The sequence below is a fragment of the Equus caballus genome, chromosome X (genome assembly GCF_041296265.1).
Source record: "Equus caballus isolate H_3958 breed thoroughbred chromosome X, TB-T2T, whole genome shotgun sequence".
Lineage (NCBI taxonomy): Eukaryota > Metazoa > Chordata > Mammalia > Perissodactyla > Equidae > Equus > Equus caballus.
The window spans coordinates 119,960,806-119,983,394 of NC_091715.1; the positions used below are offsets into that span (position 1 = coordinate 119,960,806).

At 38.0% G+C, this 22,589-nt stretch overlaps 1 protein-coding gene across 1 annotated transcript; it reads left to right on the forward strand.

The window, feature by feature from the left end:
- SH2D1A (SH2 domain containing 1A) lies at positions 1-21,894 on the forward strand. Its single transcript, XM_001500705.6, has 4 exons — positions 1-925; positions 14,025-14,088; positions 18,934-19,075; positions 20,114-21,894. Exons 1-4 carry the CDS (start codon positions 789-791, stop codon positions 20,152-20,154), a joined length of 384 nt encoding a protein of 127 aa, XP_001500755.2. The 5' UTR covers positions 1-788; the 3' UTR covers positions 20,155-21,894.
- Positions 21,895-22,589: the final 695 nt, after the last annotated feature.

Below are 22,589 nucleotides of genomic sequence, written 5' to 3' on the forward strand. Positions count from 1 at the left end.
ATATGATTCATTCTGTCATCCAAAGCTCATCAAATAGATAAGTCTGGAACATCTTTGGACATAGACTAATTTTGGTACCTCAATCAGCACTTTGGGATCTTGGACAAGAAGGTAGGAAAAATCAGTATTTGTTCAAGATCAAGATTGCTCAAGAAGACTCGGAAGAGCAAAAGAGGAGGAAGACTGGGGAGGGAGAGAAGATACTTGCCCCAAGTCCCTTGTTCACCTACTCCTTCCGATTCTGTAGGAGCCTCCTGGCTCTGCTCAGTTTTGGTCTCAGAACTTTTGGTCCTTTCATTCTCTGTCAGTATGTTTCTGCCCCACATGAAGGCCATGTACAACTTGCCTCTCTCATCAATCCCTTTGGGGAGTAGTTAAGCTAAGTCATCCCTGGTGTTTGGCCCCTTGGAAAATGCAAGAACAGAAGCATTACCAAGCATTCCTGTCTGTGTTTGAGGGTCTGCATTGGTAGTGCAGCCCAAATCTTGCAAGGACCTTCTTCCAGTTGTCCTCCCCTCTCCTTATGAACCCTGTGTTGGGGAGGGGGAGTGGGGTGGGGAGGGGGGATGGAACCCTGTGGCAATAACCAAGCTGCTGAATTGCTGAGGTGGTTTTAATTGAAGTGTGAGAAGGAGGTTTTAAGGCAGGTAGACAACATCCTGTTGTTAGGGCACTCCTCTCTCTTTTTTGCACATCTGGCTGAACTGGGAGTCAGGTGGCTGACTCGTGCCTGGTTGCCGTCCCTTCATCCGTCCCACGCCTCGGCCCGCCCAAGAGTCCACCAAGCCATGGATGCGGTGACTGTGTATCATGGCAAAATCAGCCGGGAGACGGGGGAGAAGCTCCTGCTCGCCACAGGTCTGGATGGCAGTTATTTGCTGAGGGACAGCGAGAGTGTCCCGGGCGTGTACTGCCTGTGTGTACTGTGAGTACGTCGCTGCGGTGGCTGGGCCTGGGGCCTGTGGAGGGCATGGGCAGTGGGCACGGACGGAGGGCATGGGCAGTAGGCACGGACGGTGGGGGCTGGAGGCCTCGATAGGCAATGCAAGGGCAGCAGGAGCTTTGTCAAGGCCTCCTTCACTGCCCACCAGACAGCCTCAGGTCCAGCCCAAGGCTGTGGTGGATCATGCTTTGGCCTAGGCCCCTCACTGGGGATTTCACTCCCCGGGCCTCCCGCTTTCCAGAAGGGCCTCACCGGGGCTTTTTAGGGCAGCTGCAGAGAATGCCCTTTTGGGTACGGAAACGCAGCCTAGAATCTACCTCTACTCCGGGAAAGACCCAGACTCCCATCTTCCATTCTGATCTCCATTAGAAGCCAGCGAGGTGGAATCCTGGGATGGTGGACTGGCCAGATTTGGGGCCACCAGCTCCTGAGAGAATTGAGAGGCCTTTCCCTAGATCTCCTTAAATCGATTTGGAGGTGTCATCCGAAAGGAAGACCATGAAATTCAGGGAGAGGAAGAAGACTAAGAAACTAATCCATTACTCTAAGAATGCAATGCCGGTTAAGTTAGGATGCTGAGAGGGAGAAGTTTGTGAGTGAAACTGACGCTCTGGATCTGCTTATTTAACTTCCTTTAGAAGAGCTGTGTGGGGGCAAGGGGTTTCAGAAATAGGACCCTTCTTGATAAAAGCTAGGGCTGACAATAGTCGTAAAGAGCATGGAGGGAAAGCACCCTTGTTATGATTCAACTTTGCCCTTTACCTAGGCATGTCTTAGTGTAACACCTCATTTTGAATCAGATGCATCTTCATCTTTGCTCCGGGGCTCCAGAGTCAGGCAGAACTGAGACTTCAAACTGTGCTTGTCCAATGCTAGGCTTATGACCTCGGCAAGTTTACCTCTCAGTCCCTCAGTTTTCTGGTCCATGAAATGGGTATAATATTACTACCTACTTCATAGGATCATGAGGATTAAAGGCCATAATGCAGGGAAAAAGTTTGCACTGGACCTGACACATAGTAAACGTAAGCTATCGTTATTATTATTATATGCCTTTCTTCAGTCGATTTCTTTCAGTACTCACGGGGCATTTCCAAGGAAGTACTTAGCTCAGTCACTTTTTGTCAGCAGGATAAAAACAGCTATGAAAAGACCAACTCTGCACAATAGGTTCTAGACAGAAACAAAATGAGGGGAAAAGCTTGGTAGTAATTTTGGTACCTAATGATACACTGCAAACTTTTGAAGTGTCCTCTGGATCAGTGAAGAAAGATTATGCTGAGGCTGGTGTTAGAGGATTGTCATTATTTATATTTTTAAATGGTCAAACCATGTGTATGGCAACTCTCAGGCCATGCTAAATACGTTTATTATAAAAACTTCAAAGGAAATACGTCAAAGTTATTGAATCTCTTGGGCTCAGATCTTTATGCTTTGCTTATATTATTGTTTTTCCCAAGTGGAAACTGGGCAAGGTCAATGACAGCCAACTAGTGTTCTTAGGCTCTTTTCTGATCAAAAGAAGGTGGAGAAGTCAGCGGGCCAGCAAAAGGGGCTGCTTTAGGGAAGCTGACATAGGAGGTAACGGGCCCCTTAACATAAAGGTAAAAAATAAGGTACAAGAGAAGCCTGGGCAGGGGGAGGAGAGCAGGGGACAGTGTGTGAAAAGATGTGCCTAAGGCTTCAGCCACACTGGCCTCTTTGTTATTTCTTAAGCTTGCCAAGCGTGCTCTCCTCTTAGGCTCTTTGCACTTATTGTTCCTTCTGCCTCTTCCCTCAGAGAGGACTTCCGTGACTGCCCTATCTAAAATAAGTGCCCTCTCCCTGGCCCTGTTACACTCTATGACTTTATTTTATTTTTCTTCAAGGAGCTTCAAGCTATGTGACATTTGCTTGTTTACTTATTTATTGCTAGGCTCTCCTGCTAAAATGTAATCTCCACGAGGGTAGGGACATTCATTCATGCACCAAGATCACAGCCTGGCACATAATAGGTATTACGATGCACATTATGAGGCACATAATGGGCACTCAATAAATATTTCTGAATTAATGAATGAATTGTCAAGGCAAATACTGTTCTTTACTGCAAAGCTCTTTGGGCTGATATCAGGAGGCCAGGGTATAGTCTTGGGAAATGACTCAAATTCTCTGGGTCTTGGTTTCCCTATTTATAAAACAGGAATAGTAATGTGTGCCCTAACCCCCGCATAAGATTACAGTTGGTGAAATATGCAAGAGAGAAGGACAGCTTTAGCCTTTTGCCCATGTAGGCCAGGACGACATGAGGAATTAATTTAAGCAGGTGGGAAATTCTTAAGCATTTAAGTTTTCACCCAGAATGACTCTTACATAAATGCAGTTTTGATGAGTCTTGGTACTCCATGCAAAACTCCTTATGAAGTAGCAGAATATAGGAGGCAAGTTGGGAGTCCTCCTAGCATGTCTTTTGATGGGCACGCTGGGGCCTCCACGTCTTACAGGGTGATTGCCAGACTGTGCTGCTGAAGGAAGACAAGAGGATCCATTGTCTTTTATGACAGTTGCTCAACCTTTTTGAGCCAAGGGTCCCTTTTGATAAACATAAACATTTCATTTCCCCTTTTTAGTACTACACTGTAGTAACAAAATTAGATTTTATTTTGAAATAAACCACGTACTCATTTTAAACAAAAATGCATATGCTTATGACATGCAGTAGAAATAACGATATGAATGATGTCCTATACACATGAACAACATGGTATAGCTAATAAGCATGTATTCGTTATAGGATTCGTTCAGAATAGTTTCTCATTCTGTCTTTTGTTTATTCCCATTATCCAAGGAGGTTTGGTTGAGCTTTAGTTTCTGTAATTTTATTGTAGAATACCACATTGCGTATGCCTTTCGAAGTGAACTTTAAACTATGCTTTCAAGCTGTGCTTGCTCCTTTTCCCAGTTCTGAACCCCCAGTCATGGCCTCTAGATATGGCCTTTTCCTCTGTTCAGTTTTGGAAGATTGAATCTCATAAAGTACTAAAGAAGTTTTCCATTTATAGTATTGCTCACCTTCATTTAAAGTGAATTTTTCTTCCAATTGTTTTCAATAAATAAATCTAGATTTTGTATAATGAGTCTATTAAAATAGTTCCTAATACATACTCATAGAAAATTTGAAAAATCTAGATAATGGAAATGAAGGAAAAATCATCTATAGTTTTATAACTAAAGACAATTATTATTGAAGATTAAGTCAATTTTCTTCTATATTAATTTAAAAATGCTTTGTAAACACACATGTGTTCTTACAATATTATATTCTGCTGCATTTTCCACTTCACATGAAAAAACCCCATTCATATATAAGGTCCTTATGAACAATTTTAAAACATTATTTTTAACGAGTGCATGATAGTCCAACCAGTGAATGTACTATATTTTCCTTAACCAGTTATCTATTTTTAGACGTTTGAATAATTCCAATTTTTTCTATTATAAATTCTATCACGATTCATATTTCAGTCCATAAAGGTTTCTTGTATTTATGATTACTTATAGGGAATTTCAAGATGTGCAATTTCTAGGTCAGGAAACATGAACAGGTTAGGATTCTTCATGTACACATGATCACCAAATATTTTTTCCGAAATGGTTATTCCAATTTTTATGTATGCTCATCAGTAATGATGTATGAGAATGTCCATTTCAGTGCACCCTTCTTAGAAATGAGTATTCTTGTTAAAAAAAAATTCTCCTTGAAATTTAGTGTCTCACTATTTCACATTTCTTTGGTTGGTAGTTGAGTGTCTTTTATATGGTTAGGAAGCTATGGTACTTCCTCGTTCATGAATTGGCTCTTTGTGTATTTTGCCCATTTAACCATTTGGATCTTACTATTTTACTTAATACATTAAGTTTTTATATACTAATCTTTGATCTGTTACAAGTATTTTTTTCTGAGTTTGGTGTTTGCCATTGCTTTTCCTTGACACACAAAAAATTAATATTTTTAGTAGTCAAATCCGTCACTCCTTTTCTTTGTTTTTGATTTCTTCCTCTGCTTTCCAGGTTAGAAAGTGCTTTCTCTTCCATAGATGTCATAAAACTTCATTTTTTGTTTTAAATGTTTGGTTTGGTTCATTTACATTTAACTCTTTAACTCCATTTGGAATTTTATTTTGATGTGGAAAAAGGATCTAATTTGATTTTACTTTGAAATAGCTAACAATTGTCCCAATATAATTTATAAATAGAACTTCCATTCCACATGGCTTTATTAACCTTCCTTGCCATATATTAAATTCTTTCATATGATAGTTATAGCTTTGCAACTATCTATTTGGCTCAATTGATCTGTGTACGCTTGTACTACTAGAACTGTAGTATGATAATGTTTTAATACATTAAAAAATTATTCGCTATTCTTATCTGTTGGTTCCTCAAGATGAAATCTAGAATAATTCTGTTAAATTAAAAAAAATCCCATTGGGATTACATTAAGCTCATTAATAAATTAAGGAAGAATTTTCATCTTTAAAGAATTTAGTTTTTCCATCCAAAAACCTGATAGATCTCTCCATCTATTAATTTTTAAAATTTACATCTATTTACAAAACTCCAGTAGAGTTTCCTGTTTTTCTTCCTATAGGTCTTGCAGAATTTTTGTTAAGTTTATTTTGAGTTATTGTGTATGTGAATATGTGTTGATTTTTTGTTTCTATCATAAATGGAATCTTTTTCCACCATATTTTCTGTTGCATAGGAAAGCCACTGACTTTGTGTACTTTTCTTATGTTCATCCAGTATACTAAACACTCATTTATTTTTTTATTTTATTTTATTATTTTATTTTATTACTTTTTTTGAAGAAGATTATCCCTGAGCTAACATCTGCCACCAATCCTCCTTTTTTTTGCCGAGGAAGGCTGGCCCTGAGCTCACATCTGTGACCATCTTCCTCTACTTTATACGTGGGACGCCTACCACAGCATGGCTTGCTAAGCGGTGCCATGTCTGCACCCGGGATCCGAACCAGCGAACCCTGGGCCACCAAAGCAGAACACGCGCACTTAACCGCTGTGCCATCGGGCCAGCCCCTAAATGCTCTTATTAATGCAAATAGTTTTTATTTTGTTTTAGCCTTTTTGGTTTTCATGATATATTGTTTCTTTTCACTAAGGTACATATAAGCTCTCAGATTTCTTCCCTTCCCACCCTCAATGTAGACAGCCATTGGGAAAGTCCTAAATGCCCACTGGGATACTTCACTGGTGATAAGAGAAAAACTAATTTAAAGTATTTAAAATAACTAGCTTAAAGAAATAGTTTATTTCCATAATTAGCATCTTTCTGTACATATCTGACTTTGCTACTTAAGTAATGGAAGATTTGGAAGAAAAAATGCTATTATATTCTTTAGCCTCAAGGACACATATTGAAGTCATTTGACATATGTATCTTTAGATAAAAGGATAATTATCTTTTTATCTTTTCAGATTAAAAGATGACTGGGAATAAAGTGCCTATCAAACAAATTGAACTGGAGAAATGGGGGAAGGAGCAGAGACAAAATAAAATTCCAGCTTATCAGTTGTAGTAGAGGGGAACAGTATGGCAAAGAACTCGAAAGAATGAGAAATTATAACAACTTACAGTTAGTTTTTTAATACAATAGGATATGTGTGTTGGTGCCACATTTATCTTCATGATAATTTAGGTCACCAGAATTATTTTGGATTATCTGAGTACAATCTATTAATGGCAGAGCAAGCCAGAAGGCCAGCCTGGTATTAAGTTTGCAACCCATAAATCACCAAATGGACAATTCACAGGCCAGTAAATCAAGCACTGAATCTGACAATGTACAATTGAAGTTGCAAGATTAGTCTGAAGATGCCATTTGGCTTAAGTGAAGGAGAAGTCTGTGTTGACCTCTTTTGGGCTCTCTCCATCTAGCCTCTTCCCTTCAGCCCCTTTCTTCATCCTTCCCCTCAGTGGACACCGCTAGCCCTAAGACTCCCTCCCCTTTTGAGAACTGTGCTTTTGGATTCACCTTAAGACAATTTGTTAATTCATTTCCTCTGATATAAGAGACGCAGCATAGAAAGGTGCTTAAGAGCCCAGATCTTCCAGCCAGACCCTCTGGGTGTGCATCCTAACTCTGGCCCTCAACTAGCTATTTCACCTTGGTCAAGTTACTTAAAGTTTCTGTGTCTCAGGTTCTTTTTCTGTGAAAAAGGGGATAGTGATAATAGTGCTTACCTCATAGGGTTGTCATGTGGATTATTGCATGAGTTAATATTTATAGTTAACATGTAGTAGGTGTTGTTAATATAAATAAAAGATATATAAACAATTACAATCCAAAGTTAGGACATCATAAGAGTACATAAATAAAACATTATGTGGCAGTTCAGGGGAAGAAGAGATTATATTTATTGTCATGACTCATCGAAACTGATATTACATAGTTTTACCATCAGGCTTGAAGTTGAATGACTTTTGACGGTTCCGAAAATTCACATTCACTCTGAAAGAACGAAGATTGGGCCATTGGAAATTTGGAAACCTCTTGAATCAGAATATAATCTCAATAATGTTGGCTTTGTGTAGGATACCATTCCTGTGGATATAAAAGTTCTGAAATATTTATTAATGAATCAGTCACGTTATAATTGCACCTTGAATTTTGCATGTAGCCTTACTTTGTACAGGAGTCCCCCTTATCTTCAGTTTCGCTTTCCATGGTTTCAGTTACCCATGGTCAAACGTGGTCTGAAAATATTAAATGGAAAATTGCAGAAATAAGCAATTCATATGTTTTAAATTGTGTGCTGTACTGAGTAGGGCGATAAAATCTTGCGTCCTCCCACCCGGGCCGTGAACCATCCCTTTGCCCAGCGTATCCGTGCTGTGTGCGCTACAGCACGGCAGTCACTTGGTAGCTACACGGTAGTCACTTGGTAGTTATCAGATCGACTCTCGCAGTACCACACTGCTTGTGTTCAAGTCGCCCTTATTTTACTTAATAATGGCCCCAAAGTGCAAGAGTAGTGATGCTGGCAATTTAGATATCCCAAAGAGAAGTTATTGTTGTTAATCTATTCCTGTGCCTAAGTTATAAATTAAACTTTATCATAGGCATGTATGTATAGGAAAAACAGTCTATATAGGGTTTAGTAATATCTGTGGTTTCAGGCATCCACTGGGGTCTTGGAACGTATTCCCCGGGGATAAGGGGTAACTACTCTATAGACATAGCATGGGCACTGGCTTGCTTTATTTGCCACGTCATGAAGTCAGAGGTAGCTAAACTTTTTCTTTTGTGTAGTCCTTGAAGTGGTATAAAGAAGGAATTGATGTGGTTTTGTCAGTTCTAAACCAAGATCTGTCCCCAACACTGACCCCTTGAACAAATAAGAAATGTCAGGTTGCTTTCTTCTTGTCTATTTATAACCAGAATACTTTTTTAAGAGTTGGGAACAGTTTTTGAGAAAATGAAGGCAATTTTTAATATTAGCCGGGACTGAATCAATACATACTTTGCAGTCATTAAAATGAAAAATATTAGTTAAGAAAATTAATTAATGCCAACAACAAAAAATCCTCTATTATTTTCTAGATTTTTTGCATGACACATTTTAAATTTCAGGGTTATCAACAAGACTGACAAAAGTTTGATGGAGAAAGAAGTTAAAATTACACTACTTTCTTGGTTTGTCTGTATTAATGGAGGGAATCAGAGGAAAGATCACCCTAAAAGGGATGTAACAGTTTTTAAAAATGAATGATATTTTTTAGATTTGTGATTTGCTTAGTTTAGATTTGTAAAGCTCCAAATTGTAATTTTGCTTCTTTTTCTTTAAAAAAAGTTATTAGTCATTTATATAACTTTATAGGAAAATTAATATGCAAGGTTGCATTTCTATTAGTTTAAATTTACTTCTGGTTTATATACATACAAGGGCAGGCAGTTTTGAACAGTTGTAGTCAGAATGGCATCTCTTTGTATCCACTTTTTCATATACCATCATTTTATATCAACATGGTCCATGTGCTTAAAATTTTTTGAAAAATACAGAATTCTGATACCTTTGAATTTCAGCATAATTTTGAACCATTCTTTCTGCTACCATTTCCTTATTTTGAGCAACATTCTTTGTTTAGAGATACTTACGTGAATTCCATTTTTTTCACTATTAAAATAGAACTACTATGAAAATCTGTGTCAAATTGCTTTTTCCTTCTGATTCCTTGGAATGTATGAAGATAAGCGAGGTCATTAGGTCAAAAATATGCATGATTCTATAGCTCTTGTTATTACTTGCCAATTTATTTCCAAAAGAGTGATTTTTTTCAGCAGACAGGGAAAGAGTAGGTGTAGTTTGAAAAAACATATTGAATATTTTAATTTAATTTTATAATATAAAATTATTGTTTCGTACTAAAAGCTACAGAAAACAAAACTATGAAATCTTGTTGGGGAAGAGGGAGTAAATAGCTCAGAAACACTGCTCTGTGAAAAGTGAAACAATTGAAAAAGCTTCAGCTTATATGTAAATAAAATTGCATTCTCAAAGCATAGACTGAGTGACTATGGGAGAGGTGGCACCGAAGTACCCTGGGTGAGTGAAAGAAGCCAGCTTGACTTTGGGGAAATTACCATCAATATTCCCAATAAGGTGTGAGCATTCTCTTTGAATTTAGTCAGTCCTTCTGGAACGTTAATGTTCTTACAAATCACCTGGGAATCTTGCTAAAATGCAGATTCTGATTCAGCAGTTCTCTACGTTTCTAACATGCTCACAGGTGATGCCGATGTTATTACCCCGGGAATGGTCATTTGAATCGCACTGTTTTGGATCTCTTCCATCCATGACAGATGATAATGTAGTCAACGTATGAGCTGACTGCCTGCGATCCTTGGTCAGTTACTTCAGCGACTTGAAAGTGGAAGGGATGAACTTCCGGCTTATTTGAGGGGTGAAGCGATTTTGCTCATTCAGAAATTTGAGGGGTTGGGAAGTAGGAAATTGTTAATATTAGATGGGTTAATCACAAGAAGTTTTATGTGCCACTGACACCTGGTTGTTCAGAGACTGAAGGAGGTAAGGACTTTTGAAGTGGTACTCAGGTTCCTGCTGCTTAACTGAAAGTGAGATAAGATCAGATTCGTTAGGAAACAATTTTCAAAACAGACTCTTTTATTTTGACTAAATGAGGCTGAATGATAGTAGGGAGATAGACTCATTGTACTTTTTAGAGACCCACTGTTTTAGAAAGTGGAAAACCGGTTGCTTATGATTTTGTTTGCTTTGTTGCTGAGATTTTAAATAATGCGTTTCTACATCACCTTTAATGATACCAAGTTATTGCCATTAATTGCTTCCCATAGGGAAAATGGAACTAAAGGCCTATGCCATTTCCCTGCTTCTATCTCCATTTTCTTGCGTGACTTCAAGAAAATCACTTAAAGCCTTATGTTTCGAGTTCCCATGGTGAAAAATGGAAATCAACGCTCTTACCTTGTTTCCCCTAAAGTACTTAATGAAATCAGTGGGTTTTGAGATAGATTTTGATTGCTTAAAAAAACAAAAGACTTTAACAATATAATATTTTATGTTTATTTAGCATATTATATATACATATATCAGGCTACTTTATATATGATCTAATTATTCTGGCAAACTTTCATATCAAAAATGAAAAATTTCCTGTAATCACACTGACAATTAAATTGACGTTTTTTTTGGTTTTGCAAATCAAATGAACCTGATTAGAGTGTTTTAGGTGTATATTTTTTGTCCTTTAATCAGTACTGATGGATATTGATTAAAGATATAGTAATTTAATCCACATCTTTAAAGACTTTTAGTTCTAAAGGGGGTAAATGGAAAATGAGGTCAATTACTCAAGGATGACCCTCTGTTTGGAATGCTTTAGAATTATCCATTCTTTTAAGTTTAAACACATTTATTTTTACCAGAGTTTACCATGTATTCTAACCAAAGATCTATATTGACCCAAACTTGTGCCTAAGAATAACAATCAGAAAATGTCTTAAATAAAGCTCTGTTGATCCAGATTCACATTCATAGTTTGAAATAATTCAGAATAAAGTTTACCTTACTTTTCTATGAAGTAAAAGTTTGTCAGGCAAATTAAGTAGCATTACTGTATATACTAAAATATAGTAAAGAATCTATATCCGTTACAGTGTGGAGATCAAGAGCTGGGGATCTGGAGTCCAGTAGGCCTGATGCAAATCCTTTCTTTGCTGCTTGGTCTCTAGTGTGGCTTTGGTTACTTAACTTCTCGAAGTCTCAGTTTCCTCATCTATAAAATGAATTTCACAATGTAAAGCTCATAGAATTGTTGTGGGGGTCCAAAAGAGATAACGCATGTGCTATGGTTGAATCGTGTCTTTGTCGAATTCGTACGTTGAAGCCATAACTCCCAATGTGGCTGTATTTGGAGACAGGGCCTTTAGGAAGTAATGAAGGTTAAATGAGGTCATAAAGGTAGGGCCCTATTCCAATAGGATTGGTGGCCTTATAAGAAAAAGAAGAAGAGAGAGAGCTCTCTCTCTCTGTGCACGCACACAAGGAAGAGGTCACGTGAGCACACAGCAAGAAAGTGGCTGCCTACAAGCCAAGAGAAGAGGCCTCAGAATGAAAACTATGTTGCTGGCACCTTGATCTTGGACTTCCAACTGCCAGAACTGTGAGAAAATAAATTTCTTTTGTTTAAGACACCCAGTCTGTGGTATTTTGTTATGGCAGCCTGAGCGGACAAATATAGATTTTGGTACCAAGAAGTACGTTACTGCTGTAACAAAAATCTAAACATGTGGAAGGGGCTTTGGAGCTGGGTAATGGGTAGAGGCTAGGAGTTTGGAGGCGCAGGCTAGCAAAGCCCTGCCTTGCCGTGAACACAGCGTTGATAGAATTATGGATGTTAAAGGTCATTCTGGTGAGGTCTCAGGTGGAAATCAGGAACACGTTATTGGAAATTAGAGGAAAGGATATCCCTGTTGTAAAAGGCAAAGAATTTGGCTGAACTGTGCTCTAGTATTTTGTGGAAGGTCGAACTTGCAAATTGGATATTTACCTGGAGAGATTTCTAAGCGTAGTGTTCCTCCTGAATGCTTATAGTAAAATGGAAAGCGAGAGAGATGAATTGAGGAAAGAATTGTTAAGCAAAGAAAAACCAGAACTTAAATATTTGGAAAATTCTCAGCCTACCCATACGGCAAAAAATGGGGAAGCTTGTTCTGGAGAGAACACAAAGGGTATGGTTAGACAATCACTCCTTAAGGAGATTCCCCTTGATGTTAACTAGCCATCTCAGCAGAAGCCAGGAGTAGAGTTCGGACCAAAGCATCAGAGACACTGTCAGTTTGGACCAAAGGGAACAGGACAGAACAATAGAGTAATTTGTCTGCAAACATGCTTTATCTTTCAAGAAAAGGGAAGGACCCTGAAGGCGATTCAGAGATCATCAGGGATGCCACTCCCACCACAGGCCCAGAGTGCACAGGCCCCTGGCTGGGGGGTGGGCTGCTTCCACCTAGGTTTCAAAGGTGGGATCAATGCCCAAAAGAGCCAAGTGGGTGGGGTCGCTCTTGCAGAGCGGTGGGGGTGACGGACTCACCCAATGGGCCTGGAGGCTAGAGCATCAGTCCAAAGAGGAATATTCTCCAACATTAAGACCTAATGGAATTTGCCTTAGGAGATTTTGGACTTTGTTGGGACTCAGCACCCCTTTTTTTCTTCCAATATCTCCCTTTTGGAATGGGAATGTCTATCCTATGCCTGTCCTGTCACTGTATTTTGGGAGCACATAACTTGTCTGGGCTGGAGAGGAATTTTGCCTCAGGATGTCTCAAGTCTCACTCATATCTAATTAGATACCATTTAGATGAGATTTTGGACTTTAGACTTTAGAGCTGATGCTAGAATGAGTTAAGACTTTGGGGGCTATTGAGATGGAATGAATGTATTTTGCATGTGAGAAGGATGTGAATTTAGGGGCACCAGTGGTGGGATGCTATGGACTGAATCATGTCCCCTGCAAATTCATATGTTGAAGCCTAACACCTAATGTGGCTGTATTTGGAGATAGACCTTTAGGATGTATTTAAGGTTAAATGAAGCCATAAGGGTGAGGCTCTAATCCAATAGGATTGGTGGCCTTATAAGAAGACAGAGAGATCGCTCTCTCTGTGCATGCACACAAAGAAGAGCTCATGTGAGCACGTAGCAATAAGGCGGCCACCTACAAGCCAAGAGAAGAAGGCTCAGAATGAAACCTATGTTGCTGGCACTTTGATCTTGGACTTCCAACCTCCAGAACTCCGAGAAAATAAATTTCTTTTGTTTAAGCCACCCAGTCTATGATATTTTGCTAGGGCAGCTGGAGCAAACTAATATCGCATGTAAAACTCTTGGCATGTAGTAGAAATCAACAGTACAAATGTGCAGTATGCACACACCCTGAGTTAAGGGGGAAGTGCTTACCCGATCTAAAAGGACACGCTGCTTTCGAGTAGTTTAACAGGACCCCTTTTTAATTCAAATTGCTATTACTGCTGTATTATAGTATAACATATTAAAGTAACATAGCAATAGTAATATAGGAATATAGTATTATATTTATAATTAATATTATTATTACTATTAATTTAAGTGGGCCTGATAGTACCTTATCCCAGTGAAATGTTTTTTTCTTACGGCTTGATATGTACTTAAAAATAATGACTACACTTTGTTAAATCTATTTAACAATTTGTGATTTTTACCAATTACAACAAGTCTCTAGTTTCTTTCTGTCCAGTCTCTCAGCTAGACAAATCCTTAGGAGTGTAAGCTCCCACATTAAAAGAAAAATGAAAAGATAAAGAGGCGTACTGGAAACTGCGATTAGCCAGATAGAGTATGCAAGCAAATTAGATTCCCCAGGCCTTTCTTCCTACGAATACAATGGTGCCATATACGTGTGTCCCAGAGTGTGTAACATTGTTTATAACAGTTAAGCTCAAATTTAGAGCATCCATTGTTCTTTTGGAATTTTTCAGTAATGGAAGTTTATTCTTTCACAGGTATCAAGGTTACATTTACACATACCGAGTGTCCCAGACAGAAACAGGTTCTTGGAGCGCTGAGGTATAGCTCTTTTATTTGTTTTTACTTCTGTGGGTATCAGGGAGGTGGTTGAAATTTAGACTGCTTTTATAAAAGAGTTATCAAATCCTACATTCTCAAAATATTCATCATGTTCAAATCACTAAAGCTCCAATCCAAAATTGTTCATGGGCCATTAAGAAGCCTTTAGAGGGGCTGGCCCCGTGGCGGAGTGGTTAAGTTCGCGCGCTCCGCTTTGGCGGCTCAGAGTTTCGCCGGTTCGGAACCTGGGCAGGGACATGGCACTGCTTATCAGGCCATGCTGAGGCAGCATCCCACATGCCACAACTAGAAGGACCCACAACTAAAAATATACAACTAGGTACTGGGGGGATTTGGGGAGAAAAAGCAGAAGCAAAAAAAAAGAAGCCTTTAGAGAATTTTGGCCCCGGTTCTGTTCAACGACCATTGTATGAAGTGGTCTCACTTTGAGTGAAGAAATAAAAAAGTTGAAAGATTGTATCAAAAATACAGTGTCTATGCAAAATTTTAGAAGCATATAAAATATGTAAAATAATTAAAATCAGCAATTATTTATTGAATGATGCTAATATCAGCGTTGGTGCTATGGGGGATTGAACAACATGACTCCTGTTTTCTAAAAGGCCACAATATGCTTAGGGAGATACCGCATGAATTAAACAGCAGTCAGAGAGCCTGTCCTTTGCTGTCAGGTGGATTTGGGTTTCAAGTCTGGTCCCCCTTCCTCTCTGAGAGGTCTGTGATTTTGGGCAGGTTGCTTAACTTTTTTATGAACCAGTTTCTTGATTTGTAAAATGAGCCTAAGAATAGTCCCTTACTCATAGGGCTTATTTTGAAGATTAAATGCAATAATGTGTATAAAGAAAGCTCTTAGTCACGGGACGTAGTACATAGTAAGCCCTCAAAAATGTGAACTTGCCCAAATTGCTGAAGGTGATTGCAGTCAAGTGCTAAATTAGCTAGCATAGGAATTCAAAGAAGGGAGGATTTTCCAAGTATCAGGGTAATGAGGGCTGCTCTATGTGTGGAGACAGGATGCTCAGCTGAGCCACGTGAGAAGAACATGGATAGGCAGAAGAGAGACAGAGGGAACTTTGCAGTGGGTTTTAAGCTATGCTCTGCAAAATCCTAAGGTTCATCTACCTGGGTGCCTTGAGGTTGCCCGGGGGGTTACAGAGGGAGAAGAGGACATAAGTGGGTATGGTTTTGGGTCCCCAATTAATCTTTAATCTGAGCAGGTCCCTTTTATTTTGCTTATCAACTGGGGCTCTGAGTAAGATTTCATTAGAAAAATGGGTTCTGATGGCTTTGAAAACATTTGAAAGTCACTGTACCATTGCAAGGAATGCCTGTAGAGAGAATGTATTTCCATGTACCAGGGTAGTACATCGCATACTAGCAATGTAGAAGTCTCTGCAACTGGAACTTTTGACCTCAAATTCTTTCTCTGATTTCTGACTCCTTCAAACAGGCTGTCTTTATAATGAAAGCACTTCATTATGAGCTGTTTGAAAACATAAATGCTAATATCAACCTCTATTAATAAGGCAATCAATCTATGCATTTAAGAACCTCTAAAGTCTAGACTTGAAAAAATTAAAATAGTTCTAACCTTTACAAATTCATCAGTTAACTAGAAAGCACAAATTGCAGACTACAAATGTTTTAAACTACTGAAATGAATTAGGGCAAGTTTTCAAACACATTGTTGCTTTATAGCAGGATAATTAATACTGCAATACTAATTATAGGAAAAGCAATACCATTTCTATTCAAAACTATTTATGCTGTTTATTTTTGAAAATTCTCTGTATCTCTGAAGAGGTGATTGAATAAGAAAGTAAACTTTACTTATTATGAAGAATAGCTGTGTATGATATATACGTATATATTTGTACATAATTTGACCAGAAATAGTTTTTTTCCCCCTAGAGAAGTAGCCTTCGGCTGCTGAAGAATATTCTTTATGGAAAGGATCTTAAATTTTGAGGGTTTAGCTAACCTAGTCTTTAAACTAGTTTTCTTTCATTTCAAGTATAACATTGTATGCAGATTGTTACATGCTTGTCATCATGTTAAGGAAGAGAAGGCTTGTTGAACATAAATGCTCTCTCACCCTGTTGTCTGGTCTGACTCCCTTTATACAATAATATTGTAATTATCTGCACCAAGAGAGCAGAAGATTGGCATGTTTTCTCCAAAGGGAAATCAGTTGAAAAAAACTCTTTAGATTTGTTTTTGAAATGCATTTTTTTCTATCTACTAAATTTCCCCTCTTAGTTACGTTTGTGCTAAGGTGAATATTAAACTAGTGTGCATTCTCAGAGCTCGTATCACCTGACTGGAAGAAATTTCTCTAGAGCATATTGAAGACCAGCTGTGATCCAAAAATGTTTCCGTGGAAAACTAAGAGTGTAAGAGATGACAGTATGGGAATTGGGCAAATTTGAACAATAGCTGAGTTTAGCAACAGGATGGGAATTGTCAGGGGTACAATTCTTGTGGTAAATGTATTTTCAAAATTGGATAAATGACATATTTATACTGCTTTTTGGAACAATGCTTTAGTTTGCCACACTGCAGGGAAAATCATGGCAGTAGCACTCCATCCTCTGTGCAAAGATTGTCCTAGAAATCTAGGTAGATCTGAGATTTGTTTCAAAGAGTGGAATAAAATTGAACCCTGGATCCACTGAATTGCGAAAGACAAATATTATGTGAATTTCTAGTTTTAGGTAGACTTTTAGCTTATATCATTACCTAGTGTATTAACTTATCTAAAGTGACAGGCTAAAATTTTGCTCAATTGTTAATTCAGAGAATTCTACATAGAGTCGCTTATCATTTATTAATATGTGCATTGTCAGCAGTACATTGTGAAAAACGTACTAATGTCCCCCTGCCAACTTCAGTACCTTTGGGCTTTTCTGGATATTTGATCATCAGTAGATCAGTAGATGTTAAATAGTTTTACTTATTAACCTAAGCAAAGCACTACAAATTAGGTAAATCGTTTGCCAATGAAACATTGTATCCCAAATTAAAATTGTTTCCATACATGCAGTGCTATTATTCCTCTCTGTTAGCATGGATAATCGAGTGTTAACTGTGTCTAAGTCCCCATGAAAAAGATGCTTCTGTTGATAAATGGTTTTACAAGCCACAAGAACAGCTAAAAAGATGTGTGGTTTGAAATTTTTTCACACTGGGAGAGTGTGTAGTTTCTCTTTTGGTTGGTGACACTAACTTCACTAGAACCTGTTTGGTCTAGTCCTAATCTGAAAGGCAAGACACTGGATCCTGGGCTCTAGAACCACTTCTGCCTCTGGTTGTCTGTGTGACCTTGGGCAAGCTGAATTATCTTTCTGTATTTACGTTTTCTTATCTGTCAAGTGGGAATAACCAAATCAGCCAATAACTGCCAATTTGTGAGGAAATAGTGGGGGGAAGAGACGGGAAAGTGCTTTGAAAATGAAAAAGTGCTCTAAGGAAGATATAAGGAGGTGTCTTGTGCCTATGACCTGCCTTTGCAATTTGGAGATTCTATCTTGGAGCCAAAGAACTGTTTAGACCCCTGTAAGAATGGCCATGCTATTTTGGATGAGGTCTCAACAGAGTTCTGGGAAGGTGTTTTGACCAGAGGGATGGAGCTGAGTGGGAGGATATTCCACACCTACTGAGGCTCCTAGTGGAGCCTATGAGTGGACACTAATTTAAAGCTAAAAATAACTTTTTCAGTGTTTTCAATGAAAAATTACTTACCCCAATGTAGGAAATGACCGAGAGTTACTATCTTCAGCTTTGAGTCTAGTTGGCAAAAGTCTGCATGCTAGCCTTCAAGTTTTCTCCTTAAATGCTAACAAACAGCTCCCACCTCAAAAACCTTCCAGATGGAAGAGCTGAAAGACAGATTTCTAAATAAAAAAAAAACTAGTCATTGTTCAGTTGCTTATAGCAATGCTATTTTATTTCATGTAAAATGACAGTTTGGGGCTGATGCCTAAAGCTTGGCTCATAAGCTTTTGCGATAAATTGTTGTTGATTTCAAGCCATGTCTTTGGAAGAGAGTTGATGTCAGGAAAGGAGCATATTTTAATAGTCACCTGCAAATAATGATCTCTTCAAAAACAAACAAATAAATAAATAAAGGTGACCTTATATAGTCTTTCATTTTTGTGTCATAGAGAAAACCTTGTCACAGTGAAGTGTTGACAGAGGGCAATTTTGGGGAGGTTAGGGAAGTTTCCGAAAGAGGAAAAAATTGAATGCGAAGGATGAGGCAGGACATATTGGGAGGTGAAAGAGTGTGAGGACTAACTAGCCATGCATTGAGTGTATCATAGCAGTCAATTTTTAACTTCCTGTGGAACGTTTTATATTGTGGAGTGAGGACAAGGAGGATGGGTTGGTGGTGGTGGTTTTTGTTGTTGTTTTTTTGGTTCTTCAGTCTTTTTACTAACGACCTGTAGGATCTGTGTTTTTTCTGTGTTTACCTGCATCCTCTCTGCTGGTGAATTTATTGTGGGGAATGGCCTGTATACCCTTAGAGGTTCGGTTTGTATAATGGGCAGCAGGCAGGAAGAGCAGGGCGATGAGCAAGAGCTTGTACAATCTAATACCACCCTTGGGAGAACTGAAATGACAGCTCATTAGCTCCTCTTGCAGGGAAATTCAGCCAACCAAAGTAAGCTCTTCCGGAATGTTGTTTTTCCTTCTTCCTTTGTTTTCAAATATTTGAACAAGTTACACAAATGTTACCTCTCTAAGCATCCCTCACACATTTCAGAGGCCTTTTTGTATCACTATGAGGTATGTGAATAATTTGCTTGGCCTTTTATTTTCCAGACAGCACCTGGGGTACATAAAAGATTTTTCCGGAAAATAAAAAATCTCATTTCAGCATTTCAGAAGCCAGATCAAGGCATTGTAATACCTCTGCAGTATCCAGTTGAGAAGTCTTCAGCTAGAAGTACACAAAGTACTACAGGTATGATGTACTGTTAATTTTTGACAGGGTTTGGAAGCGCAGGGTTTTGAGTCAAGCTATTCATAAACATATAGGAAGTTCTGTAAGAAAAATGCAATGAGAAAGTAGATGTAGTCAGCAAATCAAGTGAGAGGAGGCTATTCCCATGCTATGATTTCAATATGCCGTACTGTAAACTTTTAATAAAACTCTGCAAAAATGTAAAAAATTCTATAAGCCCAAAACATTTTAATCTCTCTTGTCCTGTCTTGTTCTTCCCAGTCCCTTATGTCAATATGTAAGTACCATTTCACTTCACTAATTCAGACACAAATAATTTGAAAGATGGGACAATTCGGAGAACACTTGGGCTGTCCTTTAACTTTGCTTAGTAAACTAACTTTTCCCTTCAGGGATGGAAAGGCTAATTGTTAGCCTGGCCCACAAGATCCTGATTTCTGAATTTGTAGTGCTTGAATTAATGTAATTTTGTTGTAGCAATGGAAGTTAAATTAGTAGACTTTATTGTTCCACAGGCACAGATTGTTACATCTCCCGAGCAAAGCTATTTTAGCGTATGTGTCAAGCTAATGACTGAATACTCGCCAATGTTTGCAGCTATCAGCTATGTGATCGGCCACTCATCTATTGAAAGGGGTTAGTCATTTGTTTGGAGCAAGAGGATATGCCTTGATTGAAACAATAAGTATTTTTTATAAAAGAAAGTGAGCTGTTATATCCTTTTTTGACAGGGACCCAGGCTCAGGCATAAACTAACTATTAGACTCAGGTGGTAAATTAAATTAGTGAATAGTTAGCCTTTATAATGGAAATATCAATAAACTCCAATTTACAAATTGGCTAACTGTTCTTTTCTGCACTGTATTCCATTCTTTATAACTCAGTTTTAAATACTAGTTGCTTGAGCTATATCATTGGGTTGTATCTTTGTGAGCTTTATGCAGTTGGAAATTTTATGATTATAAGTTCGAGTTAACCTGTAATTTTAATAGCTTGTAAGTTGATCTGTTGTTGATTTCTGTTATTATTTTCCTTTAGGGAGAAGAGAAGATCCTGATGTCTTCCTGAAAGCACCATGAAGAAAAATAAAATACCTTGTACTTTATTTTCAGTAATTTAAATATATGCTAAGTCTTATATATTGTAGATAATACAGTTCAGTGAGCTATAAATGTATTTCTAAAACCCTCATAGTCCTGTAATGGAAGCATCTAGTGTGATGTTAAAGCTGAAATGGACTTTGCGGATAACGAGGAGCTTTGAAATGAGGATTGGGAAAAATAATTCCACAGGTTATTTTCAGTTATTTACAAATGGAAAACGATTTAAAACATAATGATACTTTATAAAAGATTAATGTCAATTCTTGTCAAATATAAATAAAAATAATCCTCAGTTTTTCTCAAAACACCATTTTTAGTGAAATATTATTTGATAGTAAATGATTTTAAAATGTCTTGCTTGATCACGCGGTGGGAAGCTGGTTCATGCCCCTCGTCATTGTCATGTGCGGTTCCACATTAGGTATTATGCTCTCCACTAGCTATGGCATTGTAGGCTCTTTCGGGATTTGTAAAGCTTTGCACTGTGCGCTAAAACAAGTACCAGATAAAGAGTGAAGAATTTCTGTTTAATTCTGAAAGCAAGCTCCTCGCCTAGTGTAAAATCCACAGACCAATCTGGAGTTTAAAAAATCCCATAATTTAAAATATGCTCTAAATGTTTACTATATTTGATGCTACAGGATTTGAAATTGTATTACAAATCAGACAAAGTGGACTTTTCTTCTTTTTATCTCCACCCCAGTTGTTGCTACTCCATGTAAACCCTCATTCTGAAGGGAAGCTTCAGCAGCTGCGGCTCCGGAGTAGCTGATTTACAAGCAGTCTTCCTATTCGGTAGCCCTACAAGGCCATTGGAAAGCCTATGGTCACACTAATTCTTAACGATTCCAAGTGATTGCAACCTAAGTGAGAGCCAAGATTTTACACAGTGATGGGTATTTGTATTTTCTTCTTGCATTTCTATTCTCATGACTCTTGTGATTTCATTACATGTCAAGTTGCTTCAGGGCTCATAGAATTCAGTCATTCAACAAACGCAATAGGTACTGGGGTAGAGAAGTAAAACACCTTGCCCTCAGCTCAGGCAGCTCACTGTCTAGTTGGACAAGAAAACAATAACAAAAGACAATTAAAAAAAGCAACAATAAAAGACAAGAAAATAACGATAAAAGGTAATAAGTACATGGTAAGTGAGGGTCCCAATGTGTCTGTAGATCTGTCTTTAGAGGCAGAATGAGTCAATACAAATACTTTGGTCCATGGTCTATAGGAAAAGGCTGAGTTTCATTGTAAACTAATAAACTGGAACTCTGGGTTGTACATGAGTAGTGGTTAATAATTAGTGGACTGCCAAGAGACAGCTACTCTCTGTGTGCTGGCAAGATCTGATTTCTGAGTGTTTAACATGGATGCTATGGGAGTGCAAAGATGGAGGATGGCCACAATAATGTCTTGTGGGCTGTTTACCATTAGTAGAAGTACAAGCATCACTTTAACTTGCAAAGGAATTCAGAAAGCCGACTTTCAAAATAAAATGCATATGTTTAGATAATTTTTAATTATTTGTAGTTTGGGTTTAAATTTTAATAGGTGTAAGCAATTTTTACTCTCTCTAATTTGTTCATTCTGGAATAATCCTAAATATATGAATTATGTTTACATGTTCCTTTACCAGAGCCTTTTCCGAAAGAGCTTTTTGAATCATTAATGGTCTTTTATATTTTAATAAAATATTTGAAAGCTTTATTTACTTAATTTGTGTTAAAATATTCCTTTAAAAATGTTCAAAAATAGGTGCTATTAATATAGTAAATAAAGCATTGATGAAGGCCTTCTTATCATATTGGACCGATTCCCTGAGAAAGGTAAGTGCTTTTCTGATTTTGCTACTGTCAAACTTTCCAGTTGATGTGCCTACCTGCTGTCTTCTCTTGCTGGCCTTTTATTCATCAAATTTTTTGCACTTTTTCTTTCCCAGCATGAGCATCCTTGCTATTTCCCAGTACATAATAGCTTGCACCTTTCAGAAAGGTCATATCCTTGCCATATCTAAAATATTGCCATGCTAACATATACCTGTAAGACGCTGAGTCAAGATAGAAAAACGCACATATATTTCCAAGTATACACCCTTCTTCAGAAAAAAGTGTGTCAGCAAGCCCACAGGGAACATGACAATTTATCAAATACCTGTTCATTTCCTCTGAAATTTGTTAAGAGATAAGGTCAGTAGGGAGACAAGCTTAGGTAATTGCTGGTTTGGCTGTTACAGGCAGGGTACCTTTGTGTTAGTATATAGGTAGGCCTCTGATTAAGTCTGGTATAAACAAAGGGCTGGATTTAAGATATTATTTGTGGTAGAATGGATAGAGAATTAAAAATGTGGGAAACAGCCTTAAAATCTGTTAAGGATGTTTAGACATCAGCGTATGTTTTATTTGATTCACTTT